This window comes from Mustela lutreola, chromosome 15, assembly GCF_030435805.1.
Source record: "Mustela lutreola isolate mMusLut2 chromosome 15, mMusLut2.pri, whole genome shotgun sequence".
Taxonomy (NCBI): domain Eukaryota; kingdom Metazoa; phylum Chordata; class Mammalia; order Carnivora; family Mustelidae; genus Mustela; species Mustela lutreola.
This window is the reverse complement of record NC_081304.1, coordinates 45,154,017-45,180,041: the sequence shown is the minus strand read 5'-3', so window position 1 is coordinate 45,180,041 and position 26,025 is coordinate 45,154,017. Positions and strand designations below refer to the sequence as shown.

The window sequence follows — 26,025 nt, the reverse complement described above, 5'->3', positions numbered from 1 at the left end:
CCACATGGGGCTTGAACTCAAGATTTTGAGATCACTGAAAGTTGTACGACAGAGGCCCAGAAAATGTCAGTGGCCCAGAAAACTTGACCAGAAAAAGAAAGTGCCACCTTGGCAAACTAAAAAACACATGCACATTAAAGTATGGGGCCTCTTGGGGTGCCTGCTGGCACACTTGAGCATATATGTGTGTGTTTTAGTGTCCATGAGCAGACCCTTATCCGCCTGGCCAGCAGTCTTTTCTTTCTCTGGAGTTTCATTTTGCCTTGTCCCTGAGGCTGCCAGTCTGGTCTTCACTCTGCTTTTCTCAATAGTGCCTACGGAAACTGGTTCCCAGGCAGCAAGCCTCTCATACAGCAGGCCATGGCCAAGATCATGAAGGCAAACCCTGCCTTGTATGTGTTACGTGAACGGATCCGCAAGGGGCTGCAGCTCTATTCATCTGAGCCCACTGAGCCCTATCTGTCCTCTCAGAATTATGGTGAGCTCTTCTCCAACCAGATCATCTGGTTTGTGGATGACACTAATGTCTACAGAGTGACTATCCACAAGGTGAGAATTAGAAGCCAGGTAGGGATGTGGGGCTCTATATATGCCTGTGGGAGGGTGCTAAGGCAAATGTGTACATTTGGGGTGAAGGCAATATGATTGTGTCTAGATAGTGCTAATTGATGTAATCATTCTTTAGACCTTTGAAGGGAACTTGACCACCAAACCCATCAATGGGGCCATCTTCATCTTCAATCCACGCACAGGGCAGCTCTTCCTCAAGATAATCCACACGTCTGTGTGGGCTGGACAGAAGCGTTTGGGGCAGGTGAGCCAGTTAAAGGACAGAGAAGTTGTAAACGTTTTCTACCCCTTTTTCTACCTTCTACTACCCCTTTTTCTTTTGGGGGGGGATGTGAAAGACGGTAGAGGTAGGGTGGCATCTTCCTGCTTCTGTTTGAGAGATTTAAGGTATCTCATTTGAACCTTTTCTCTGAATTACTTGGGAAGTATTCTTTAGGAGGCCTAGCAGTGTGTGAGGTCCTTCACTACCTACAGTTGGTCTATGTTTCTTGACTCTCTTATCTTTAACCTGTCTTAAGGCAACCAAAAGTCATCTTTCTAAAGGGAACAAATATTCTTAAAACATCACTTTTTACCAAATTTCTACCTCTAAGCCTTTGGTAGCCCCTTCTTGGTGAATTAACTCTTCTTTTTAAAGATTTTATTTATTTATTTGACAGACAGAGATCACAAGTAAGCAGAGAGGCAGGCAAAGAGAGAAGAAGGGAAGCAGGCTCCCTGTTGAGTAGAGAGCCCGATGCGGGGCTCAATCCCAGGACCCTGGGATCATGACCTGAGCTGAAGGCAGAGGCTTTATTAACCCACTGAGCTGCCAGGCGCCGTGGTGAATTAACTCTTCTTTGGTTTCCTAGACACTTGAGACCTGGCTGGGTTATAAACTGTCCAACTATGGTTTCTCTTCCTTTAAAACCTATTTCCTGGGCACTTGGGTGGCTAAGTTGGTTGAACATCTCCCTTCAGCTCAGGTCATGATCCCACCATCCTGGATGGTGCCCGGGTGAGTCAGGGTCCCTGCCACCTTCTGTCTCCCCCCACCCCCAATGCGTCCGTGATCTCTAATTAATTAAAAAAAACACCTGTTTGCTCTTGCAAACAATCCAATGTCCTACTGTCCCCAAACTCTGTTGTTCATTTCCACTTCTGTGGCTTTGCTTCTATATCTTCCTTATAGAAGGAACTCAATTCTGTGTACTCTGTTAATCACAGTCTTATCATTCCTTTTTTTTTTTTTTTTTTTTTTTTTTTTTTTAAGATTTTATTTATTTGACAGCGAGAGAGACTGAGCATGGGCAGGGGGTGAGGGAGAAACAGATTTCCTGCTGAGCAAGGAGCCCAATGTGGGACTCGATCCCAGGACCAAGGATCACGACTGAGCTACCCAGGCCCCCAGTCTTACTCATTCCTTAAGACTTTTTTCTTTATGGAGTGGGGCGCCTGGGTGGCTCAGTCAGTTAAGGGTCCAACTCTAGATTTCGGTTTGGGTTGTGATCTCAGTATTGTGAGATTCTCATCCAGCTCTGCACTCAGTGCGAAGTCGGCTTGAGATTCTCTTTCTCTCTGCCATTCCCCTCATTTGTGTGCATACATGCTGTCTCTAAATAAAGTCTTTCTGTTTCTTTATGTAGCTTTTTTTGATCTTTAGCCTTAATCTCTTTTGTGATATATTATGTAATTAAATACTGCATCGTGGTATATCTTGTATGAGGTTTTTTGGCCAGCTAGGTTGAAAAGCCTTTTGGGCAAGGCTATTTGACACTTTTTTTGCATTTCCAAATACCCAGCATTCATTGGCAGTGCGCAACAGAAACATAGATTGATTTTTTTTTTTTTAAGATTTTATTTATTTGATACAGATCACAAGTAGAGAAGCAGGTGGGGGGGGGTGGGGGGCGGGCCAGGAACCAGGCTTCCTGCAGAGAGCCTGAGATCATGACCTGAGCCGAAGACAGAGGTTTAACTAACTGAGCCACCCAGGCACTCCATAGAGTGATTATTTCAAGACTAGGAGCTTTTGTTCTAGTTGACTTTGGGATGGTAGAAACTCATTTTCCATTTCCTCCCCTCTTTCTTTTTAGTTGGCTAAATGGAAGACAGCTGAGGAAGTGGCTGCCCTCATCCGATCTCTGCCTGTGGAGGAGCAGCCCAAGCAGATCATTGTCACCAGGAAGGGCATGCTGGACCCATTGGAGGTGAGAGGTGGTTGAGGTAGAAGAGAGAAGGTCTGAGACCTGCAGGCTCTGTTTCTAATCTTGGATTTGATCTTGTTTCAGGTGCACTTGCTGGACTTTCCCAATATTGTGATCAAGGGATCAGAGCTCCAGCTACCTTTCCAGGCCTGTCTCAAGGTGGAAAAGTTTGGGGACCTCATCCTTAAAGCCACTGAACCCCAGATGGTTCTCTTCAATCTCTACGATGACTGGCTCAAGACTATCTCATCCTACACGGTAGGAAACCACCCAACAAAGAGGGTCATTCTAAGAGGATGGGTCTGGGGCCATGAGACAATCCTCTGCCTGCCTTAGCTTTTTCCCAGGACCCCTATGAGGCCATTTTCACATCTTCAGCTTGTGGATGAGGTAGCAGCTCTGTGCACCACATATAAAGTTGACTGAGAGCAGGAGAGGAAGGCTGCATCTTAGAGGTTGAAATCAATTTCTGGGTTCCCTGAAAGGATAGAATCAAGGAAAGGGGGAAGACATCTAGTGGCTGACCTCCCCTCTCCTCCCCATTGCTGCCATATCTCTTCTCAGGCTTTCTCCCGTCTCATCCTGATTCTGCGTGCCCTGCATGTGAACAATGACCGGGCGAAGGTGATCCTGAAGCCAGACAAGACTACTATTACAGAACCACACCACATCTGGCCCACTCTGACTGACGAGGAGTGGATCAAAGTGGAGGTGCAGCTAAAAGATCTCATCTTGGCTGATTATGGCAAGAAAAACAAGTAAGCAATGGTGCTGGGGAGACAGATGGAAGATCCTAAAAGAGTGAAATGAATGGTTCAGTATGTAGTTTCTGGGTATTTTGGGAACACTAAGGTTCAGAAATTTCTCAAGTAATTGTCCTGGGGAATGCTGTAGAAAAGAGGAAGGCAGTGTCTTCAAATAATGTAAAAAATGTCTGTGTTTCGGGGCTTTAGTCTGATTCTAGGGTATTTCTCATGTTGCCATTTTGAGCAGGGCATTTCTTTACTGTCCATACATTACAGGAATTTTTAACATCCTGGATCCCCAGGTACCATTGCTAATAGCGTGTGCATGTGTGCACGTGCGCACGCATACACATACACACACACACACACACACCTTCCTTCCCCCTCCCTTTCACTGTGCAGCCAAAAATAAAAATGTCCATAGATTTCCAGGTTTACCTAAGGTGACTGGCAACACTAGCTGTGGTTGAGAACATGTTCTAAGGGTTTCTGATTTTAAGAATTGTGCTGTTAAACTGGGGCACTTTTTGTCAAAGAAAAGAGGAATGTCTAGATACTGATGAGGTTTGAGCATGGCTGAAAGGTGTACATGCACAGAGCCATCCTGGGCTGTGATAAATCTTATCAGTATTAGTACATCTCGATGTCACACTTCCTTTACGAATGCCACTTGAGGATTATCTGGGGTAAGGGTCTGGGGTCCCTTGTCTTACCAAGTTACACTCTTGCCATTGGACATAATTGACTGAAGGCAAGGGATCTTGTGATGGTTATAATTCTGTCCCCACAGTGTGAATGTGGCATCGCTGACACAATCAGAAATTCGAGACATCATCCTGGGTATGGAGATCTCGGCACCATCACAGCAGCGGCAGCAGATAGCGGAGATTGAGAAGCAGACCAAGGAACAGTCACAGCTGACAGCAACACAGACTCGTACTGTCAACAAGCATGGCGATGAGATCATTACTTCTACCACCAGCAACTATGAGACCCAGACTTTCTCCTCCAAGACTGAATGGAGGGTTAGGTACTACTATAAGGGATGGGAGGGGTTAGGGATGGCAGTGCCCACTGATAATACCTGTGGTGCTAGCCAGAGAAATGCTAACATTCCCCACCATTTTTAGAGCCATCTCTGCTGCCAACCTTCACCTGAGGACCAATCATATTTATGTTTCATCTGATGACATCAAAGAGACCGGTTATACCTATATCCTTCCCAAAAATGTGCTTAAGAAGTTTATCTGCATATCTGACCTTCGGGCCCAGGTAAATGTCCTCAACTAGGAGATAGTCCGTGCCCAAAACTCACCTGAGATTGCCTAGAACTTAAGGTGCAGGTTTCAGGATTCGTGGATGAATAAATATATATATAAGAATGGCTGAGGGCACCTGGGTGGCTCAGTTGGGCATCTGCCTTCAGCTTGGGTCATGATCCTGGAGTTCCTGGGATTAAGCTTCATGTTGAACTCCCTGCTCAGAGGAGAATCTGCTTCTCCCTCTGCCCCTCATCCTACTCGTGTTCTCTCTCTCTCACTCTCCCTGTTTCTCTCTCAAACAAATAAATACAACCTTTTTTTTTTCTTCAAGATTTTATTTATTTGACAGAGATAAAGTGAGATCGGAGACACAAGCAGAGGAAGTGGAAGAGGGAAAGGCAGGCTCCCCACCAGGCAGGGAGCCCAGTGTGTGGCTTGATTCCAGGACCCCAGAATCGTGACCGAGCAGAAGGCAGACACTTAACTGAACCACCCAGGCGCCCCTAAATAAAGAAAATCTTTAAAGCAAAACAAAACGAAATAGCAGGAAATGTTTTGGCTCCCATCAAATCTTAAAGCATCATAAAGCTATGGCAATTATGAAAATGATGTACTGGCCCAAAAGTTATTGGAAGAGGATAGCAAATAATCAGAAACAGATTCATGTGGGTATAATAAATATGTATCAGGGGGCGCCTGGGTGGCTCAGTGGATTAAAGCCTCTGCCTTCGGCTCGGGTCATGATCCCAGCGTCCTGGGATCGAGCCCCACATCGGGCTCTCTGCTCAGCAGGCAGCCTGCTTCCTCCTCTCTGCCTGCTTGTGATCTCTGTCTGTCAAATAAATAAAATTTTTTTAAAAATAAAATAAAAAAATAAATATGTATCAGATCTATAGAATTAAGGATGCTACATTGATACTGAAACAATCAGACCCCTGGTTCACAACATGAAAAAAAAATGCATGTAAAGATCTGCATGTAAAATACTAAGCGGTAGAGTATTGGAAGAAAGTACTGATTACCTTAGTGTTGGGATAGCGTTCTTTTTTCTTTTTTTTTTTCTTTTAAAGATTTTGTTTATTTATTTGTCAGCACACAAGCAGGCAGAGGCAGAGAGAGAAGCAGGCTCCCTGCCAAGCAAGGAGCACGATGTGGGACTTGATCCTAGTACCCCAGGATCATGACCTGAGCCAAAGGCAGCGTCTTAACCAATTAAGCCACCCAGGCATCCCGGGGATAGCGTTCTTAAGATGTAAAACCCAGAACCATAATTAAAAGTAATAACTTGTGTTTGACAAAGACATACAAAAAACAGGAAGAAAATATTTGCATAATTCTAAAATAAGATGGATTAGAAACTAGAATAGGGAATTACAGAAGATGGCTCACTCGGGTGAGCATCTGACTTCAGGTGATGATCACAGAGTCTTAAGATGGAGCCCTGTGTGGGGTTCCCTGCTCAGTGGGGAGTCTGCTTCTCCCTCACCCCCTGGCTTGTGTGCTGCCTGTCTGTCTCAAATAAAATCTTGAAAATAAATAAAAACATAACTGTAGACTAGGCAAGGAATTTGAAGGTAGGGATGCTTGGGTGGCTCAGTCGGTTAAGCATTTGCCGTCAGCTCAGGTCACGATCCCAGGGTTCTGGGATCAAGTTCTGCATGGGGCTCCTTGTTAGGGGGCAGTCTGTTTCTCCCTCTGCCTGCTGCTCCCCTTGCTTGTGTGTGCACTCTCTGACAATAAATAAAATTTTAAGAAAAAAAAATCTGAAGGTAGTTCAGAAACGGAGCAACAGATGGCAAATGAAAAGGTGCCCAGCTTTTTTTTTTTTTTTTTTTTTTTTAACTAAAAGAAAAACATTTTTAATTTGGGGGATAAATTATTTATAACACAATTCTCAAAATACAGTTAAAAACTGGAGAACCAAGCATGTGTGAAGCCATGGGGATGGGCAGGGAGAGAGGCTGCCCATATAGCTGAGGTCCTAGAAAGCAGTCGCCACATCCTCGCCACGCCCTCACCACTGGGAGGTTTGCTCACTGGGACCACTTTCCCAGAAGGAAATATACTCCACATCACCTCTTCTCCTTCCTTTCTCCTTAAAACTGTGAAAAGACTTCAGGAATCAGCTTTGTCAGTCAAATGAGTTGCTTGCATTTTCTTAGATTCTTATTCAAGTCTCTGGTAATCCAAAGCCTGGCAGTCACTTCAGGATGTATAGTAAAAATGACAATCCCGGGGCACCTGGGTGGCTCAGTCGGTTAAAGGGTGCCCAGCTTTACAAATAATCAGGTAATTCATATTGAATAAAACCAATTTGTGGCCTCAGGTTGGTGAATTTGAAAAGATTGTTCGTATTCTGTATGTGTGATTTTATAGGAACACAGGTTCTTTTACTTTGTTGATGGCAGTGTAAAATTTAAAATACCACTTAGTGGAGGGGTGCCTGGGTGGCTCAGAGGGTTAAGCCTCTGCCTTTGGCTCAGGTCATGGTCTCAGGGTCCTGGGACTGAGCCCTGCATTGGGCTCTGCTCGGTGGGAAGCCTGTTTACCCCTCTCTGCCTGCCAATCTGCCTACTTGTGATCTCGCTCTCTGTGTAAATAAATAAAATCTTTAAAAAAAGATTTAAAAGTTAAAAAAACAAAATACCACTTAGTGGTAGATTGAAAGATGAATTTAGCTTGTGAAAATTCATGAGCTGTGTGTTGGGTCATTTATTTACGGATACTATATAGATTATACTATGCAGATTCCTGGACCCCACTTGAGATTCTGATGTGGTATGTCTGAGATGAGGTCCATGTTTACATTTGAACAAGCACCCCAGGTAATTCTGACCACATTTTGACCTATTCTTTGTTCTTGGGGAAGGGAACGAAACACAGGTCTAACAGCCCAGAGTCTTAGAATGGTACTAAGAATCATTTTGGTTCTTGATCCCCTTGTTTCTAGATTGCAGGATACCTGTATGGAGTGAGTCCACCAGATAACCCCCAGGTGAAGGAGATCCGCTGCATCGTAATGGTACCACAGTGGGGCACTCACCAGACCGTGCACCTGCCTGGCCAGCTGCCCCAGCATGAGTACCTCAAGGTCAGTATAGGTGTAGAAGAATGGAGGCTTTCTTCTGTCAGAGTGGTGGAGGGAAGGCAGCTATGTTACTTTTACGTAAGTGATTGCTTACTGCCGATAGGATAGGGCTCCAAATAGCTTTTTACCTCTCTTTGCCTATAGGAGATGGAACCCTTAGGATGGATCCACACTCAGCCCAATGAATCCCCCCAGCTGTCACCCCAGGATGTCACTACCCATGCTAAGATCATGGCTGACAACCCATCTTGGGATGGTGAAAAGACCATTATCATCACCTGCAGGTAGGCTTTGGGCCCTGTTGAAGTATGGCAGGGCGGGCATTGCAGCACAGGGCCTGAAATGGTAGCCTGAGCTCTGACTCTGTCCTCATCCCTCTTTCAGCTTCACACCAGGCTCCTGCACACTGACCGCCTATAAGCTGACGCCCAGTGGCTATGAATGGGGTCGCCAGAACACAGACAAGGGCAACAATCCCAAGGGCTATCTACCCTCACATTATGAAAGGGTCCAGATGCTGCTGTCAGACCGTTTCCTTGGCTTTTTTATGGTTCCTGCCCAGTCCTCATGGAACTACAACTTTATGGGTAAGTTGGAGAGCACTGGGTACTCAGGCTAGGTGAGGCAATGCACCTGGTTAACAGTGGCCCTTTCCTTCTTCCACAAGGTGTCCGGCATGATCCCAACATGAAGTATGAGCTGCAGCTGGCAAATCCTAAAGAGTTCTACCACGAGGTGCACAGGCCTTCCCACTTCCTCAACTTCGCGCTCCTGCAAGAAGGCGAGGTCTACTCTGCAGACCGAGAGGACCTCTATGCCTAGTTGTCTTCACCTCTCCCTGCTTCAGACGTCCCAAAGACTGGAGCCTTTTACCCCCAATGAGAAGCTGGTGACATTCAGCAGCTTGATCCCTTTTCCCCCTATTTGTGCTTCTTGTATTATTGATTTCTGGTGGCTTGTAGTCCTGAGCAAAATATAGTAATAAATTTTGTATAAATAGGACTTTTGGAGTTTTTTGGGTTTTTTTTGTCCCTGAGCCCAAATTCTGACTGTAAAGATGGAAGAAGCTGGACTTGTTCACAGCTGGCCTCAGCCTTAAAGGGGTAGAAGGCGCCTAATCAGGGGCTGTGGACCACATATCCCTTAGATTCAGAGAACTGGGGTGGGGTTGGGTTTTCATACCCTTACTGCATTGACCACATTTACCAACTTCCCTTCAAAATATTTGCAAACTATCACTCCTTTCAACATCCTTTGGAGTGGCTGCTCCCATTTTCTGAGTCTGGAAGCTTGTAGTTTTTTCCCCCGGCTGCTGTGGTGCCCAGCCTAGCTTCTTAAGCTTTGTGTCACTGGTGCTTGGGAAAACAGGCGCGTGGCTGGGCAGATGGATGTCTCTGGCTGAGGCCAATGACATCCCTCCTACCTCACCTTTTGCCTGTAGTACTTGGCAGCCAAGTTGGGCCTCATGACTCCAGACACAGGGGTGGGGCCTGGACTGGGCCTGTGGGGAGGGATTGACAAAAGTGACCACTTAGAGCCCTGTGCCTCAGCTCTTGGACGCCTGGCTGGAAGTAGGCAGTCCCGCTTCCTGTGACCTTGGGGGCTTGAACAGGACAGGGCCCAGGGGGCCCAGTGCACTACTTCTTTCCCCAAGCCTTTTCTCTTCATCGCTCCTCCTCTGTCGCTTCTTCCCCGCCCTCTACTGCCCTAAACTGCTTCCTGGGCCGGAAACTGTTTGGCTTTTTCCTGCCCCAGTGAGGGTTGGAGGGGGCGGGGGTTGTCGCAGCCCTTAACTTTCAGGGAACATGGAGCCCAGGAAGGCGGTGCCTGGGGTGCACAGCTGCGGGCCTCGGGTGGCCGCGGGGTCAGGGACGGCCGCGGAGCTCGTGTACCATCTAGCGGGGGCCCTAGGCACGGAGCTGAAGGAGCTGGCGCGCCGCTTCGGGCCGGAGGCGGCGGCCAGGCTAGTGCCGCTCGTGGTGCGGGCGCTGGAGCTCCTGGAAAAGGCTGCGGTGGGTCCGGACCCAGACTCAGTGAGTCACCGACTTTCCCCTGGCCCCCCGCAGGGCTGGTGGGAGTCCAGCCCTCACCGCCTGGCCTCCCCAGCTGCAGGTGTCCGCGCAGCAGGCCGAAGCAGAGCTGCGGCGGCTGCGGGAGGAGAACGAGCGCCTCCGCAGAGAGCTGCGCTCCGGGCCACAGGGTGAGTGCAGGCACGGCCAACGGGCGGGGCGGGCCGGCTCAGGGCCTCCTCCCCAGGCCTCGACTAAGAACGCCCCTTCCTCAGAGGAGCGCGCTCTCCTGAGGCAGCTCAAGGAAGTGACCGACCGCCAGCGGGACGAGCTCCGCGCGCACAACCGAGACCTGCAGCAGCGCAGCCAGGAGACCGAGGCGGTGAGGGCGGGGCGGGGCGAAGGGCGTGGGGCGTGGCGAAGGGCGTGAAGCGGGGCGCTCCCTAGCCCATCAGTCGGCGCCCCGCCCACTTCCTCTTTTGCTCCGCCTCCAGCTGCAGGAGCAGCTGCAGCGCCTCCTACTGGTGAACGCGGAGCTGCGGCACAAGCTGGCCGCCGTACAGACTCAGCTGCGCGCGGCGAGGGACCGTGAGAGGGAGTGGGAACTGCAGAGCCAGGGGGCGGTGGAGCTGACGCGGGATCGGACCAGGGGCTCCGGGTACGAGCAGAGGCAGGAGCCCGAGCGGGCCACCGCCGACGCAGGAGCCCCGGGGAACCCTGAGGACCCGGTGAGTGCCCATCACCGTACTCACAGGTCCGGTACTTGGTGGGCACTTTTCTGTGCTGCGTAGCAGGTCCACCCGGAAGGCGGAAGGCGGCACATGAGTGGCCAGCACCTGCTCCCACGCTCAGCTGTCATCTGTTGCAGCGCCTTCGCCTCCAAGTCTCCGTGCCCGTCACTTGCTCTGTGATGGTGGGGTGGAGGGGAGCGCCGGTAGAGGCCCCCACTGACCAAGCCTGCCCTTCCTGCAGCAGCCAGGCCACCCCTCCAAGGCAGGACAGTGCAGCTTCAGTCGAGAGGAGCTCGAGCAGATCCTTCAGGAGCGGAATGAGCTTAAAGCCAATGTGTTCCTACTGAAGGAGGAGTTGGCCTACTTCCAGCGGTGAGGGCGGTGGGCAGGGGCTGGGAAGTTCAGGGGTCGCACTCACACCCATTGCTGGGCCTCAGGTCCCCAGCTTCATTCTTTGGTTCAATGATCTATCCACAATGACATGTGCCAGGCACTGTGCTGCACACTGAGAGAACATGAATCACACAGCTCCTGTCTTCCTAGAACTTCTTCCAAATGCGGGAGGAGGTAGTACAAAAAGTTACAGCAGTGGTCAAAGAAAGATTCCTAGGAGGGGGCAACATCTAAGCTACCTATGAGGTGTGTTAGCAAGGCAGAGTGTTTCAAAAAGGGGAACAACACACACAGGCACTTGGGATGAGAGCAATGGTTGGCATTCCCAGGGCTTACCCTGCCCTTTTCCCTCCTCTATAGGGAGCTGCTTGCAGACCACCGGGTCCCTGGGCTTCTGGTTGAGGCCATGAAGGTGGCTGTCAAGAAGCAGCGGAAGAAGATCAAGGCCAAGATGTTAGGGATCCCAGAGGAGGCAGAGAGCAGGTAAGTCCCTGCCTCCATTCCCACTGAGCCAGTCCTCCCTTGCTCTTTGTGCCAAGCCTGATGACCCAGCTGGGTCCTGCTCTAACCCAGCCTGGTCATCCCTTGAGCCTACCACCTTAGCCTCATCCCTCCCTGAGCCTGTCACCTAGCCTAGTCACTTCTTAAACCTATTAACCTGGCCTGATCACCCCTGAGCCTGCTGTCCAGCCTGCCACATCTTCTATCTGGATCGCACTTGCCATGCTCACTATGTATCTTCTGCTGAAGAAATCTGGTAATGCTGCTTCTCCACCTTAGTTTTTCAGTTTCCTCTCTTGGCTGGATCTGCTTGTTCTCAGGGGGTTAAGAATGTAATTACAGGGGCGCCTGGGTGGCTCAGTGGGTTAAAGCCTCTGCCTTCAGCTCAGGTCATGATCCCAGGGTCCTGGGATTGAGCCCCACATCAGGCTCTCTACTCAGCGGGGAGCCTGCTTCCTCCTCTCTCTCTGCCAGCTTCTCTGCCTACTTGTGATCTCTGTCTGTCAAATAAATAAAATCTTTTTTAAAAAAGAGGGGGCACCCTGATCTCAGGGTCCTGGGATCGAGCCCCACATCCGGCTCTCTGCTCAGCGGGAAGCCTGCTTCCCCTCCTCTCCCTCTGTCTGCCTGCTGGTGATCTCTGTCAAATAAATTAAAAAAAAAAAAAAAAAAAAGAATGTAATTACAGGCACATCAGGACCTGCTATGAGGCTATCAAATTAAAGCCTCAAGATGTCCTTCCTTCATCTCCCTAGCACCTGCTTCTCTCCAGGCTTGAGGGTCCCATAGTCACTCTGTTCTCCCTTGGCTGTTTCTGGGTATTGTGCAGAAGACAGGACATAGCTGGATTCCCATGGTCCCCCAGGGCCTTGATGAATGACCCCCATATCTCCTCTCTCCTCTTCTCTGCCTCAGTGACGATGAAGACAGCTCATGGCTCCTGCTCTCCAGTGATAAGGGAGCCCACTCTGCACCCACTGAGTCCAGAATACAAAGTTTGTATGTTGTGGGAAGAGGAAGGGCAAAGGTTGTGGGGGTGAAGGAGGGGCCCCACCTTTGTTCTTCTCCCCTTTCCTGCTCCACTGACATTCATCCTGCTGTCCTGAGCTCTAAGTATGCCCCTCCCTCCATTGACCCTGGCCCCTTCCCCTCCTCAGTACTTCGGGTTGCCCTTTCTTCCTATTGTATCCTCTTTCCTCACCACTCCCCAAGCCCATAGCCTTGACCTCTCTGTTATCCAAGCTCAAAATACCTCTTGGTTCTCCCCCCAGCTTTGGCCTGTCCTATCAGAGTGAAACAGAGGCCCGTGAAGCCCAGACCAGCAGCATGGCTCCCAGTGAGCTAGGGGGAGAAGAGGAGGCCCCACAACAACCCCACTTGGAGCCTGGGGGCAGCCCCACAGTCCTCAATTCCTGACTGGCTCTGCTCTGCACCCGATGAACATCTTTGTCTGGGGCAGTCTCAGCTGCCCCAGAGAACTGACTTTAGAATCCGGCTATGAGGGCGCCTGGGTGGCTCAGTGGGTTAAGCCGCTGCCTTCGGCTCGGGTCATGATCTCAGGGTCCTGGGATCGAGTCCCGCATCGGGCTCTCTGCTCAGCAGGGAGCCTGTTTCCCTCTCTCTCTCTCTGCCTGCCTCTCCATCTACTTGTGATTTCTCTCTGTCAAATAAATAAATAAAATCTTTAAAAAAAAAAAAAAAAAAAAAAAAAAAGAATCCGGCTATGGGTGGGTGTGTGGCCTCAAATGAGGACAGGGCTCTGTTCTTCTCAGCCCTCCCCAGGCTCTTTCCCAGTCCTGGCCTGAGCTAGGTCATGATGAAGAGCTCAGCCTACTTTCCTTTCCTGTATCTCTGTGCCAAGCCTCAAGGGTCAGATAAAATTGCTTCCTTCTGGAGTCTCAGTTTTCCTATCCATATAATGGAGAGCTGACTACCTACCTCCCAAGGGTTTGTGAGAGTAGCCTAAGGCAATATAATAAAGCAGCTGCCCATGATACCCAGAAATGGCTCCAAGTTTGTGTATTAGCAGTCTTCCCCCGCCTGGGGGGCAGGCTGGACCTGCCAAGTCCGACAGGACCAGGGGCAGGCTGTGGTTTCCTCACAGGGTCTTGTTGGTTGTTAAGTGGGTGGGGAGCTTCTCCTGGTGAGGGCCTCACTTGTGTAGTATGACCTAATGGAAAGACATGGCTCCCAGTCTCACCACACACCCTTGCCTGTGCCCCAGTATCCAGGCTTTTCATCTTCCTGACCCCTCCAGACTGAGGCCAGCCCTTATAGTACCCACTCAGCCTTCACTACAGCTTTCCTTTCCTTTTTATTTGTCTGGTGTCTGATCTTCCCAGCAACTCCCCCCCTCCACCCCTCTCAGGGAGGTGCCTCATGGCAGCCCGCCCCTTCACACTGGTTTCCTCAGGAAAGGCCTTGGAAGGAAGCAGGGAGGGGGTTGGGAGCTGTGGGGGCCAGACTAACCCAAACCCTCCGGCTGAACGGGCCGCCATGGGACTAAGGCTGCTGCTACTGTTGCTGCTCTGGACACAGGGGACCCAGGAGTCCAAGCTGGACCCCAATGGGCAGCATGTCTGCCTGGCCAGCAGGTGGGTCTTTGTGGGAATCTGAGGTCGGGGTGGTGGTGGCTGAACTGGGGTAGAGGCATTGCCGAGAAGGAGGAAGACATGAAGGAAGAGGCCATGGAGCTGAAGGGAAGGGGGCCTGGGGACAGCCTGGAGGGTGGTAGATAGGCAAGGCTGGAGGTGAGAGGGCCAGGGAAGGAAAGGGAAGGGATTAGGAACACTGGAGCTGTGACTCTTGGCTAGGCCTGCCTGATGGGGCTCAGGCGGCCTCCCACATCTCAGCCAGAGATAGAGATCTACCTGCGGAGACAGTCTGTCCCCCGGCTGACCCCTCTCTGCCCCACAGCCCCTCTGCTGATATCCAGTGCTGCCCAGGCTGGAGGCAGAAAGATCAAGAATGCACTATCCGTGAGTAGCCAGAACAGATCCCTACCCAAGAAGAAATGAGGACATAGCCCAGTGACTCTTCCTTCCCCTCCTCCTGGGACCTATTTCCCCTCCTGAGCCCTAGAGCTGGAGCCCATCCTGACATCCCCCCGGGCCCAGCCCTGATGGAATGACTCTTGAGGGGGCAGGGTGCTGGGAACCAGTGAGAGGGGCAGAGTGGTCCCCTGGTTTGGCCATGCCACCATCCTTCCCACCTGGGTGGGATGTTTTTCAGCCATCTGTGAAGGGCTAGATGCCTGCCGGGAAGATGAAGTCTGTGTGAAACCAGGCCTCTGTCGATGCAAACCTGGATTCTTCGGGGCCCAGTGCAACTCCCGTGAGTCCTAGTTTCAACTGGAGGATGAAGTTGCTAGGCAGAACTGGGCCGCAGGGAGGCAAAGCAGGTAGAAATGTGATCTTAGAACAGCAGGGCCAGAATCCCTCCAAGCTTCACCGAGGAGATGGAGGCCCAGAGTTGGGAAGTGACGCATTCCTGGAAGGTGACCTGAGTCATCTGGTTTTTACCCATATCCACAAAGCCCTACCCACAGTTCTTAGCTGTGTGCCCTTCACCATCTTGCCCAACTTCTCGGAAAAGACGCTGGTTATCCCTGTTAATTGCAAAATGGGCATGTGTGGAGGGTGGAAGGAGAACCCTGGCCCGGCTCTTCCTTCTCTGGTGAAAAGAGGGCATGGGAAAGGGTTTGGTGCGCAGGATGGCCAGAGAGCAGGACTCAGGGCTGAGAAGAGACACTAGGGGCAAATGTGGCTTTTTTGTGACCTTCACAGTCACCATCTGGGCTGGGGTCGACACTCAGGACGCTCAGTTCACCTCCAGTGGGGTGGGTGGAGGATGGGGGTAGGGCGTGAGAGGAAGGCAGGGGCATGGATGAAATCCTACTTCTGTGGGACTCTGACCAAAGCTTCTCCCACTCAGGACCTCTAAGTGTGTTCTGGGGTATGAAGTAGGAAGCTGGGCCCACTGCAAAGGGTTTTTGTAGTTCAGAGTCAGAGGCAGGAAGTGAGCTGTGCCCCAGGAGGTTAGGCTGCCTGTTCAAGGGTCTGTCTCTGGCTTTTGGGCGTGGGCCTGGCACCCCTCTTCCTTGTGGAAGGGGGTTGCGACGCTGTGGAGAGCCATGTCTGGCCCAGAGCCTGCTGACCCCCTTCCGTTCCCCACTCCGTCCCCACCCCATCCCTGCAGGCTGCCCCGGCCAGTACTGGGGTCCCGACTGCCGTGAGATCTGTGCCTGCCACCCACACGGCCAGTGCGAGCCGGCCACGGGTGTGTGCCACTGCCAAGCGGACCGCTGGGGCGGCCGTTGTGAGTTCGCTTGCGCCTGCGGCCCGCACGGGCGTTGCGACCCCGCGACGGGCGCGTGCAGCTGCGAGCCCGGCTGGTGGTCCTCCACTTGCCGCCGCCCGTGCCAGTGCAACCCTGCGGCGGCGCGCTGCGATCAAGCCGACGGCTCCTGCCGCTGTGAGCCGGGATGGTGGGGCCGCCGCTGCAGCTTCCGCTGCGCCTGCCATGGCTCCCCGTGCACACAGGAGACCGGCCGCTGCGTCTGCCGCCCGGGCTGGTGGGGCCCCGAGTGCCGGCAGCAGTGCGAGTGCGTGCGCGGTCGCTGCAGCGCCGCCTCCGGCCAGTGCGCCTGCCCGCCGGGCTTCCGCGGTGCCCACTGCGAGCTGCCCTGCCGCGCCGGCAGCTACGGGCCTCACTGCCGCGACAGGTGAGCGGGAGGCGGGGGCGCGACCGTGAGCACCCCCTGCCCCGCGCAGGAGCGGTGCGGGGGTGCAGGGGCGAGAGCGCGGGGGAGGGGGGAAGCCGGGCAGAGGCGGGGGCGCGGGGATAGCAGGGCCCGGTGCTTTCCGCCAAGACCGACGGGGACCGGACAGAAGGAGGAGAAAGACCCTCGAAGCCCGAGGTCCAGCTTCGCCCAGCTTGTCGTCTGGTTGTTCTCAAACCGTAGGAGTACCAGCAAACTATAGTTAGAAGCAGATAGAAGATGAATGAGAGGAAGGAAGGGGCATGACAAAAGCGTGACAAAACGATTGCAGGGTGCCTTTCAAACTTAGTGGCTTTCAAACTTGGGCCGCTCCACGCACAGTAAGAAATGCGTTTTGGGGCGCCTGGGTGGCTCAGTGGGTTAAGCCTCTGCCTTCGGCTCAGGTCATGATCCCAGAGTCCTGGGATCGAGCCCCCGCATCGGGCTCTCTGCTCAGCAGGGAGCCTGCTTCCTCCTCTGTCTTTCTCTACCTGCCTCTCTGCCTACTTGTGATCTCTCTCTGTCAAATAAATAAAATCTTTAAAAAAAAAAAAAAAAAGAAAAGAAAAGAAATGCGTTTTGGGGCGCCTGTCTGGCTTAGTAGGTAGAGCATGCGACTCTTGAACGGGGGTTGGGGTGGGGGTGCTTGAGTTGCAGCCCTGCACTGGGCGTTGCGCCTTGGGCATGGCACTTACTTAAAAGCAAATAAAAACAAAACAAAAGGAAATGCGTTTTACATCCCACCTAATTCTGTCTGTCTCAACACACACAGCTCTGGGGTAAAAGCTCAACCAGACAACATACACTTATCTTTGCTTCACGTATTACATGTAATATAAATGTGTATATATCTATAGATTACATACGTGAGATACATACACACACTGTAATGCTTGCTTGCTTGCTTGATTGCTTTTTCTTTCTGTTGCGGATCTGCTAAATTGATTTTATGAACAAACGAATCTGATCCAAACATATGATTCCAGATAACTATCCAAAGAAAGACTTTTCAAGAAACTGTTAAAGAATCAATGAGAGAGGTGCCTGGGCGGCTCAGTGGGTTAAGCCTCTGCCTTCGGCTTAGGTCATGGTCTCAAGGTCCTGGGATCGAACCCCACATCGGGCTCTCTGCTCCTCAGGGAGCCTGCATCTCCCTCTCTCTCTGCCTGCCTCTCTGCCTACTTGTGATCTCTGTCTGTCAATCAAATAAATAAAATCTTTAAAAAAAAAAAAAGAATCAATGAGAAATTAAGATTAAGGAAAACCTTAGTGGGAGACTTCTTAGGAGAGTAGATCCTAAGAGTTCACAAAGGAAAAAAAATTTTTTTGTTGTTGTTTTTGTTTTGTTTTGTTTTTTGTTTTTGCACCTACATGAGATGAGGGACATTAGCTAAACTTACTGTGGTAATCATTTCACGATATAGGTAAGTCAAGTCGAGGCTGTGTACCTTAAAGTTACTCAGTGCAGTATGACAATTACATCTAAAAAAAAAAAAAACTGGGGAAAAATTTTTTTTTAAGATTTTACTTATTTATTTGAAAGGATGAGTGAAAGATAGCACAAGGTGGTAGGGAGGAGAGGGAGAAGCAGACTCCCTGCAGAACAGAGAGCCCCATGTGGGTCTTGATCCCAGGACCCTGAGATCATGACCTGAGCTGAAGGCAGATGCTTAACCCACTGAGCCAGGAAAGCACCCCGAAGACTTTTTTTTTTTTTTAAACATAAGATAAACTTGAAATTATAGTGATGAAAACAGACATGTTTTAATTTTTATGCATTTTCATCTTGTGGGACAGGAGATACTCTGAGTCCCAATCATGCCAGACCTCAGAGATGGCGGGGAAAGGAGGGTTGAGGGGAGAAAAGGGATAGGAAGGAACACTGGGGAGAAGGTTGGCCAAAGTAACTTGGCTGTTCTGGCTGGGCTGGGAGTTCTTGGTAACCCTGGGACCCTAGGAAGGCCAGGTTCTAGAATGGGAAGTTAGAAGGAGAGGGCTGGCATCCTACGGAGATCCTCTGTCCAGCCTTTTTGCTGTACAACATGGGGAAACTGAGGTTTATTTTTTATTTTTATTTTTTTTTAAGATTTTATTTATTTATTTGACAGAGAGAAATCACAAGTAGGTAGAGAGGCAGGCAGAGAGAGAGAGGAGGAAGCAGGCTCCCTGCCGAGCAGAGAGCCCGATGCGGGACTCGATCCCAGGACCCTGAGATCATGACCTGAGCCGAAGGCAGCGGCTTAACCACTGAGCCACCCAGGCGCCCCGGGAAACTGAGGTTTAAACCTGCCTGAGTGCTCTGGGTGCTCTCCAGTGTCCCTGGAGGCCTCAGTGGGGACTCCCTCTATCCGCTCCTCAGTGCTGCCATGCACTCCTTCCCTTCCCAGCTGCGGTCACTGCAAGCACAAGGAGCCATGCTCTGTAGACACAGGCAGCTGTGAGTCCTGCGAGCCGGGCTGGAACGGAACCCAGTGCCACCAGCCCTGCCCACCTGGCACTTTTGGCGAGAGCTGTGGACAGCTGTGCCCCCACTGCCGGCTTGGGGAGGCCTGTCAGCCAGACACTGGGCACTGTCAACACTGTGACCCTGGGTGGCTGGGGCCCAGGTGAGGGGGCCGGCCTGTTCCTGGGTGGGGTGCACCTTCCTTCAGGATCCTGGTTCCAGCTACTCCCTCTGGGGAGTTGCTGGTCCCTCCCCCAGTACACTAATTCACAAAGCCTTTGGGGCCTGCCTCCTGGGGAAGTGTGAGGGAAGAGAGATGAGGGCTGATGAGGCCCTGGGCAGAGTTCTCTTCCTCCTTCACCACTCAGGTATCCTGAGCTCGCTCGCTCTCTCTCTCTCTCTTTTTTTTTCCTGAGCTCTCTTCTTCCTCTCTAGGCTCTGTAGTCTGTCACCTCTTGGGTTTGGCCCCAGGTTCAAGGCCCTGTTTACACCTGAGCTTCATTGCCGAGGAGTAGACAGTTGGGGTCCTGGGTCCAGAAGAATGGGGGAAGATGGGTAAGACCCTTCTGTGGGGGCTCTGCCTTGCCAGGCCTGCTCTGCCCACCTATTCCAAGTCTCTCATCACCTCAGGTGTGAAGACCCCTGCCCGACTGGCACCTATGGGGAGGGCTGTAGCTCTGTCTGCCACACCTGTGTTCAGGGGACCTGTGATGCTGTGACTGGAGAGTGTATCTGCCATGCTGGCTACTGGGGACCCAGGTGAGAGAACTGGGGCCCTGGCAGGGAGGCAGGGGGTTAGGTCAGACCTCTGTGCTGTCTGTTTCCTGAACTTCCCTTCCTGGGCTTCTCCCCCTCTACACACCCACCCAGCATGCTCAGCTCATCGCTGCGAAGTTATTCCTCCTGCTATGAGGTCCGCATCTTCCAGAAGTAGTGATGCTTAATCTAAAAGGCCTGGCTCCCTAATGAGGTGGAGAAGTTCTTTAGGGGTAGGATTGCCGACTCCATTGTTGTTTCCCTGAGGTCTTGAGATGGTAAAACATAAACAAGGTCAATGTCTTTGATGTCAGGTTTTCCACCTCTAGGACTGAATGTAGAATCACGTGGAACAGACCTAATTTTCTAGAGGAGAGGACCAAGGCCCAGAGAGCAGGGCAGGGCGGCTCAGACCTCCAGACCCTGAAGACTTTTCTCTGGATGCCGTTGGCCTCTGGCTTATTTCACATTAGTGCTGGATGGGCTAGGGGTGAGGATCAGGAGAGGTGGAGCTTGTCTGAAGATTATACCCTGGGGGGCTGAGTACCGAGGGGCTGCCTCTGGATGGCCTCTCTGGAAGACAGGCTTAGAGGCTAAGGGGATTCTCCCAAGTACTGCCAGCGGTACTTAGAATGTGGGCTCAGAGGTCAGAGGAGTCTGCTTGGGCATCGTCCAGGGATGTCTGTGTGGCAGGGGGTGGGGAGCGGTGCCCAGAAATCTACCTTCCCCTGTGCCCCGCCTACCCCTAACTCTTCTCACCCAGCCTTCAGCCTTTGTCTCTTATCATCCCATAGCTGCAACACTTCATGCCCACCTGGTTTCCATGGCAACAACTGCTCTGTTCCCTGTGAATGTCCAGAGGGACCCTGCAACCCTGTCTCTGGGGCCTGCCAGCTGGGTAAGGTGCAGGGGCACCTGGGTGGCTCAGTTGGTTAAGCGTCTGCCTTCAGCCCAGATCATGATCCCATGGTTCTGGGATGGAGCACCACCCTCCCACCACCCCCACCCTAGCCCCCACCCCCGCCCGCCAATTGCCCAGCAGGGAGCCTGCTTTTCCCTCTCCCTCTGCCTGCCTCTCCCCCTACTTGCGCTCTCTCTATCAAATAAATAAATAAAATCTTAAAAAGAAAGAAGAGAGAAAGGAAGGAAGGAAGAAAGGTGCAGGGGGCAGTAACCAGGGAGAGACTGGCCCTTTATATGGCTCCAGGGATGTATCCCTTGACAGGGAGTCTGGGCTCACTTCAGAGGCATGAAATCTGTATGGTTAACTTTGGGGGTCCCTGAAAATAGGACAGCCCCTGCCTCCTGAGAAACCAGGCTAGCAGCCAGGAAATGAGCAGGCAACTCTCAGACCTGCTACAAAGGGAATATGTACCAGGTATGTGATAAGTGGGAGCAGGGGCTTGTGGAACAGACCAGGGCCCAGGCTGGGGACAGGCTAGCAGGATTGCTGCTTTGGGGAGCTGAATACAGTCTACATCTCTCAGAAAAAGGGGAGGGACCCGTAGGTGGAAGATTCTGGGGGGCCGGGGGACAACTCAGAGCTGGAGAGGAAGCATGATGTATGGAAAACACAATGGCCCAGAATATTTGGCCATCTCCTGCTCTCTCTTCCTCTCCCCAGGGCACCACAGTCGGGATGCAGCCCTCATAGCTGGCATCCTTGTGCCTCTGCTGCTGCTTCTCCTGGGCCTCATTTTCTGTGCCTGCTGCTGCTGGGCCGCCCGGTTGGACCCCAAGGACAGGTGAACTCTGGCCTGTCCCTTCCCCCACCCCCAGCTTGGGACAGGGGTTTGGGAGCAGGCTGGCATCTGGTTTCCCTTTGTGGGTGGGGAAGGACTGGCCGGGTCACACACTTAAGTCCGAGGTAATGGGGTAGCTGGCAGTGGTCATGGCCTGGACACTGCCATGTCCAGGCCATACCTTCCTTGAAAGCCTTCCAGAAGCAAGTTTCCGAGTTGCTGGAGGGTGAGCAGCGTCACTGTGCACTGGGCATCAGGCTGGGGCAACTCAAAGCCCCCAGCTGCTGAGGGTTTATTCACAGGGATCCAAGGAGGAAAGCAGGGAAGGCAGAAGCCCCAGGGCAATGCTGGGCAGGGACAGGAAGAGACTAGGCCTCAACAACTCCCTGTTTCTCCAAAGGAGAGTGACATCAAAGTCCAAGTGGTGGTTTATCAGAGATGGCGGCTTTCTGAGAAGAGGAGATAATAGGAAGGATTAGGGGGACTTTCGGGGGTGGAGGTGGGGGTGCCCACTGCTGGGGAATGTTATTTGACCGAGCTTTGTTCCTTTACCAAATCTCATCACATTTCTGGTTCCTTGGAGACTCAGAGCAGCAAGGAGGTTCAGAGCAGGGAACATGCAGGCGGAAGAATTAGTGTTCTCAAACCACAGAGGAGGACACGGAGGCCTAAGGTGACCCAGCCTGTCACTGGCGCCCACAAAGCCCATGCTCTGTTTTTCTGGATTCTCTGGTGCTCTTGTATTAGTTCATGCACTAATCCCCAAGCATCCTACTCTGTGTTGTGTGGTACTCACAGATGACAGACCCTGGGCGTGGGGAAGAAGACCTCCACTTGAGAACAGAAAGGGACAAAGGCTGTCAGAGGAATGGTAACAGTGAAGCCGTGGCTTCCAGTTGGAGGGTGGGCGGTCAGGGACAGGCTTCCTGGAGGTGGTGGCACTTTCAGAAATGTAGCTGAACTGGGACTCAGCAAGGGTGATAGTAACACAAAGCTGCATTTGGGGGAACCCCCACCAGGTGCCTGGCACTAGCGTGATAGAAAGGCACTAGCTTGACAGATGAGGAAACTGAGGCTCAGAGAGGTGAAGCCTGTTGTTTGGATTTTATTCTGTGGCCCAAGGGAACCACTGAAGTAGACAGTCACTCTGTGACCCTGCCTCTCTCACACTAACCCCAGGACTAAGATGATCCTGACCCTTTTCTGCGGCCCCCACCCTACTCCCACCAGTAGTCTTATGCACTGACCACCCTCCCGTACCCTCAGGCCAGCAAGCGATGGAGCTGCTGTGACCAGGATGAAGCTGCAGGTCTGGGGGGCGCTGAGCAGCCTGGGCTCGGCACTACCCTGTGGTAGCTTCAGCAGCCACAAGCTTCCCTGGGTGACAGGTCAGTATGGGTGCTGAAGGTCAGGGGCTGGGATGGGACAAGGTCTTCCGTGGACCTCTGTGCCTGACCCCGAGCCCTCTGCAGTCTCTCACCATGACCCGGAGATCCCCTTCAACCACAGCTTCATTGAGCCACCCTCGGCCGGCTGGGCCTCAGATGACTCCTTCTCTTCTGATCCCGAGTCCGGAGAAGACGAGAGCCCGGCCTACTGTGTACCACCCCAAGAAGGTAGTTCCCGACAGCCCGCTCCGCCCTGAGCATCCCTGCCCACTGCCACTTCTTTATTCCTTCAGCAAACATGTATCCAGTGGCCTTTCGAGTGCAGGTCCATTTCCTGGCCGTGGGACATGGTAAAGAACAAGACCGAACATTCCGGTCTCCCCAAGCTTCCTGTCTGGCGGGTGGTGATCGGGAACATGTAGGACAGAGGCTGTGTCAACATGCTTTGATGGGGGACATAAAAGTTGGGGCTCATGATCCAGCCCTGTCAGGGGTGATTAGGGCCAGGGAAGATGGCTCAGGAGTTGAGTCTAGCAGAATCAGGAGGAGTCAACCAAGTGACAGCTAAGGAAGGGTGTGAGAATGGTGTTTCAGGAAGAGGGAACAACACACGCAAAGGCCCGAAGGTGAGAGGGACTGGAGTGTGACACACTGACAGAGCTTTAGCTTGGCTAGCATGTGGCATTAGTTCACAGGGGAAGGAGTGGTGAGAAGAGTGTGTGGAAGGAGTCATGTCTACCTGAATAGGCCGTCCCCTGCCTCTGTACCCTCACCCATTTCCTCACCCCATTGTTGATGCTTCCCAGCAGATGTCAAACTGAGTAAACAGGACCGATTGGGGTGGCAAGCCCAGCTTTAGGCAGCCTCTTCTGTCTCCTCTTCCAGGGATGGTCACTGTGGCCCACGGAGAGTTTCCAGAAGCCAGCCTGGCTGGAGGCCCCGTCCCTCCCCCCGAGGACGCCTCCACCCCATTTCCCATCCCGCGCACTTCCAGCCTCGCCCGGGCCAAACGGCCGTCAGTCTCCTTTGCCGAAGGCACCAAGTTTGCCCCACAGAGTCGCCGAAGCTCAGGGGAAATCTCCAGTCCTCTCCGAAAGCCCAAGAGGCTCTCCCGGGGGGCCCAGTTGGGCCCTGAAAGCCAGGAGGCTGAGGAGTCCATGGACTCAGAGAAAGCAGAAATGGATGAAACCCTTCCTAGTGCTGCCAGCCCCAGGGATTCAACCACTGGCCGCCGCCGGCTACCTCTTGGTGGCCGGACAGTGGCTGAGCGTGTAGAAGCCATTGAGGGCAGTGTCCTGGAGGGCTCAGGCTCTGTGACTACGATCTACATGCTGGCAGGGACACCCCAGTTATCTGAGGGCCCTGTCCGGTCTGTTCTCCGCCGTTTTGGTAGCTTCCAGAAAGGCCAGGCAGGGCCCAAGGTCAAGAGTGCCATCCCCAAGCCTCCACGCCGGGCCCTTAGTCGAAATAAGGGCAGCCCTGGACTAGCCTCTGGCTCTGCCAAGCAGAGCCCCAGCCTAGCCCCCAATGAAGAGCTTACTAGGTCCTTAGAGTCTGTAGGAACTGGGCCAGAGGAAGTGGCCAGGGGGCTGGGGGATGGTACCAAGAATTCAGGAAGGGCCCAGGAGCTGACCCCTGACAGTGGCCCCCAAGAACAGGATCCCCAAAAGCTGGCTGATGAGAAAGAGCAGGAGGAGCCCCAGTATGAGAACGTTACACCCATCTCTGGGCTACCAGCACCCTGAGAACCATGAATTTGGAGAGTGGGAAGACTGTGGATAGGGGTAGGCTTCTGAACTGCCCCTGGATCAGACTGTGTTTTGCTGGAAAAAGATCTCAGGGCCAGGAAAGACAGACCAGAGCCTCTGCCCTTTCATGGGGAAACGTCAGAGCTGGAGGCCAATTGGCTCTGGGCCCTGGCAGTGCTCTGGGAGTGGTCTGGAAGGCCTGGGCAGAGACCCCATGGGGTGGAGTCAGGAAGGGGAAAGAGATGACTGCAGGGACTTTTTTTTCTGTTTTCCTAGACTCTGCCCCAAAAGGCTATTCTTTCCTCCATTTGCAAAACATTTTTCTGAAATGGGAAACAACCTAAATGATGACAAAAGATTGGTTAAAGAAAGATTGCTTAGGATAGGTCTCTAAACAACCACAAAAATCACATTGTGTAAGAATATTTAATATGGGAAATAGGGGAGACTGTTTATGCTCAACTGTTAAGTGTAAAAAATAAGGTGTCTTTTTATAAATTTCATTTCTTTTTGCTTCAGGCTACATGTTTAGAATTCTCCCACTTTGTGTATATTTTGTGATTGTTTTACAAACTTATTTTTTCTGAAGGATGTATGTGCATAAAAAATTTTGAGGGAGAGGCATCAAATGGCATTTTTTTGGGGGGGGATGAGATTGTAGCTAATATTTATTTTCTTAAACTTTTGTATTATTTGTAAATTGTCATTAGTGAACATTCTTTTTACTTTTCTCATTAGATTTTTAAAAAAATATTAAAACAATGTTTTTTGTGAAAAATTTTAAAAAGTACTAACATTATAGACATGTATAAAGTAAAAAAGAGATTTCCCTTTTCCTCAGAGGAACCTGAGGGACAGGGGAGGGACCAGACTTAACTTGTCTCTGAATGTCTTTTGGTCTTGTTTGAAATTTTTTTCTCACATACATGAATTACCTAGTCAGTACAGAAACAGCAGCTTCCCCTTCTATCCCAGTGCTCAGAGAATCTGGTGAACAGTTCAGATCTTTCCTTTCAGATGTTTTTCTGGACACATGAAAACAAAAGATCATATTGTTGTACACTTTGTGTTTTTACTTAACAATACAGTTTGGTTATATTTTGATGTCCGTAAATGTAAAGCTACCTCTTTTTATTAAAAAAATGGCTACATGGAATTCCATCATGTGGAAAAAACACAGATTATTTAAACCATTCCCCTACCCGTGGAGATTTGGGTTGTTTCTAATCATTTTGATGCAATAAATGACACAGTGTACTATTCTGTCCATATTTCTTTTTGCACTGTGCATGTTTTTCTGCAGAAGAGATTCCTAGAAGTGGAATTGCTGGGTGATAGGATAAGACATTAAATATTTGGGCACGCACTTTACATTGCCCTCCAAAAAAGTTACATGGTTTTGTATTCTCACAAATGATAGCAAGATCTATTTCCGCACACCCGGTCTAATAGGCTGAAATGGTATCTCATTATCTTAGCATGATAGAAATAATAAAGTGATAACATGCTAAAACTTTTTAAGAAGTTAAAAGTTTTGTACAGATAAAAGGGTTTTTTACATTTGTTTTTTAACTATCAAAAAATCGTATCATTAAAATGTGAATTTCTATGCTTATTCTAAGGTTGAGCTTCTTTTCGTGTCTTTAATAATTATTTTTTTTCCTATGAGTTATCTGATTATGTTCTTTCCCCGATTTTCAACT

General features: G+C 51.3%; 3 protein-coding genes across 4 annotated transcripts in view; all 3 read left to right on the top strand.

Annotated features, from left to right (window-relative positions):
• Window positions 1–8,854, top strand: part of PRPF8 (pre-mRNA processing factor 8) — a 35,845-nt gene extending 26,991 nt beyond the window's left edge. The window contains exons 33-43 of the mRNA XM_059147810.1: window positions 312–549; window positions 686–814; window positions 2,646–2,759; window positions 2,841–3,014; window positions 3,321–3,514; window positions 4,293–4,532; window positions 4,633–4,774; window positions 7,715–7,855; window positions 7,997–8,136; window positions 8,237–8,439; window positions 8,520–8,854. Coding sequence (XP_059003793.1) covers window positions 312–549; window positions 686–814; window positions 2,646–2,759; window positions 2,841–3,014; window positions 3,321–3,514; window positions 4,293–4,532; window positions 4,633–4,774; window positions 7,715–7,855; window positions 7,997–8,136; window positions 8,237–8,439; window positions 8,520–8,674 — 1,870 coding nt within the window. The 3' untranslated portion in view covers window positions 8,675–8,854. The remainder of the gene's footprint in view (window positions 1–311; window positions 550–685; window positions 815–2,645; window positions 2,760–2,840; window positions 3,015–3,320; window positions 3,515–4,292; window positions 4,533–4,632; window positions 4,775–7,714; window positions 7,856–7,996; window positions 8,137–8,236; window positions 8,440–8,519) is intronic.
• Window positions 8,855–9,409: 555 nt separating this feature from the next.
• Window positions 9,410–12,993, top strand: RILP (Rab interacting lysosomal protein). Of its 2 annotated transcripts, none has more exons than XM_059147812.1 (8): window positions 9,410–9,885; window positions 9,959–10,052; window positions 10,137–10,243; window positions 10,356–10,589; window positions 10,837–10,964; window positions 11,346–11,468; window positions 12,402–12,485; window positions 12,758–12,993. In XM_059147812.1, the coding sequence occupies exons 1-8, from the start codon at window positions 9,658–9,660 to the stop codon at window positions 12,900–12,902; spliced, it is 1,143 nt and encodes a 380-aa protein (XP_059003795.1). In that variant the 5' UTR covers window positions 9,410–9,657; the 3' UTR covers window positions 12,903–12,993. The 2 variants fall into 2 exon arrangements, with proteins under 2 accessions (XP_059003795.1, XP_059003794.1); XM_059147811.1 differs by having other exon boundaries at window positions 9,412–9,885; window positions 10,834–10,964.
• A 212-nt stretch (window positions 12,994–13,205) lies between these two features.
• SCARF1 (scavenger receptor class F member 1) lies at window positions 13,206–25,943 on the top strand. Its single transcript, XM_059148603.1, has 11 exons — window positions 13,206–14,080; window positions 14,403–14,464; window positions 14,718–14,819; window positions 15,684–16,209; window positions 18,633–18,851; window positions 19,319–19,447; window positions 20,239–20,342; window positions 21,069–21,189; window positions 22,453–22,574; window positions 22,659–22,802; window positions 23,460–25,943. Exons 1-11 carry the CDS (start codon window positions 13,866–13,868, stop codon window positions 24,317–24,319), a joined length of 2,604 nt encoding a protein of 867 aa, XP_059004586.1. The 5' UTR covers window positions 13,206–13,865; the 3' UTR covers window positions 24,320–25,943.
• The last annotated feature ends 82 nt before the right edge of the window (window positions 25,944–26,025 follow it).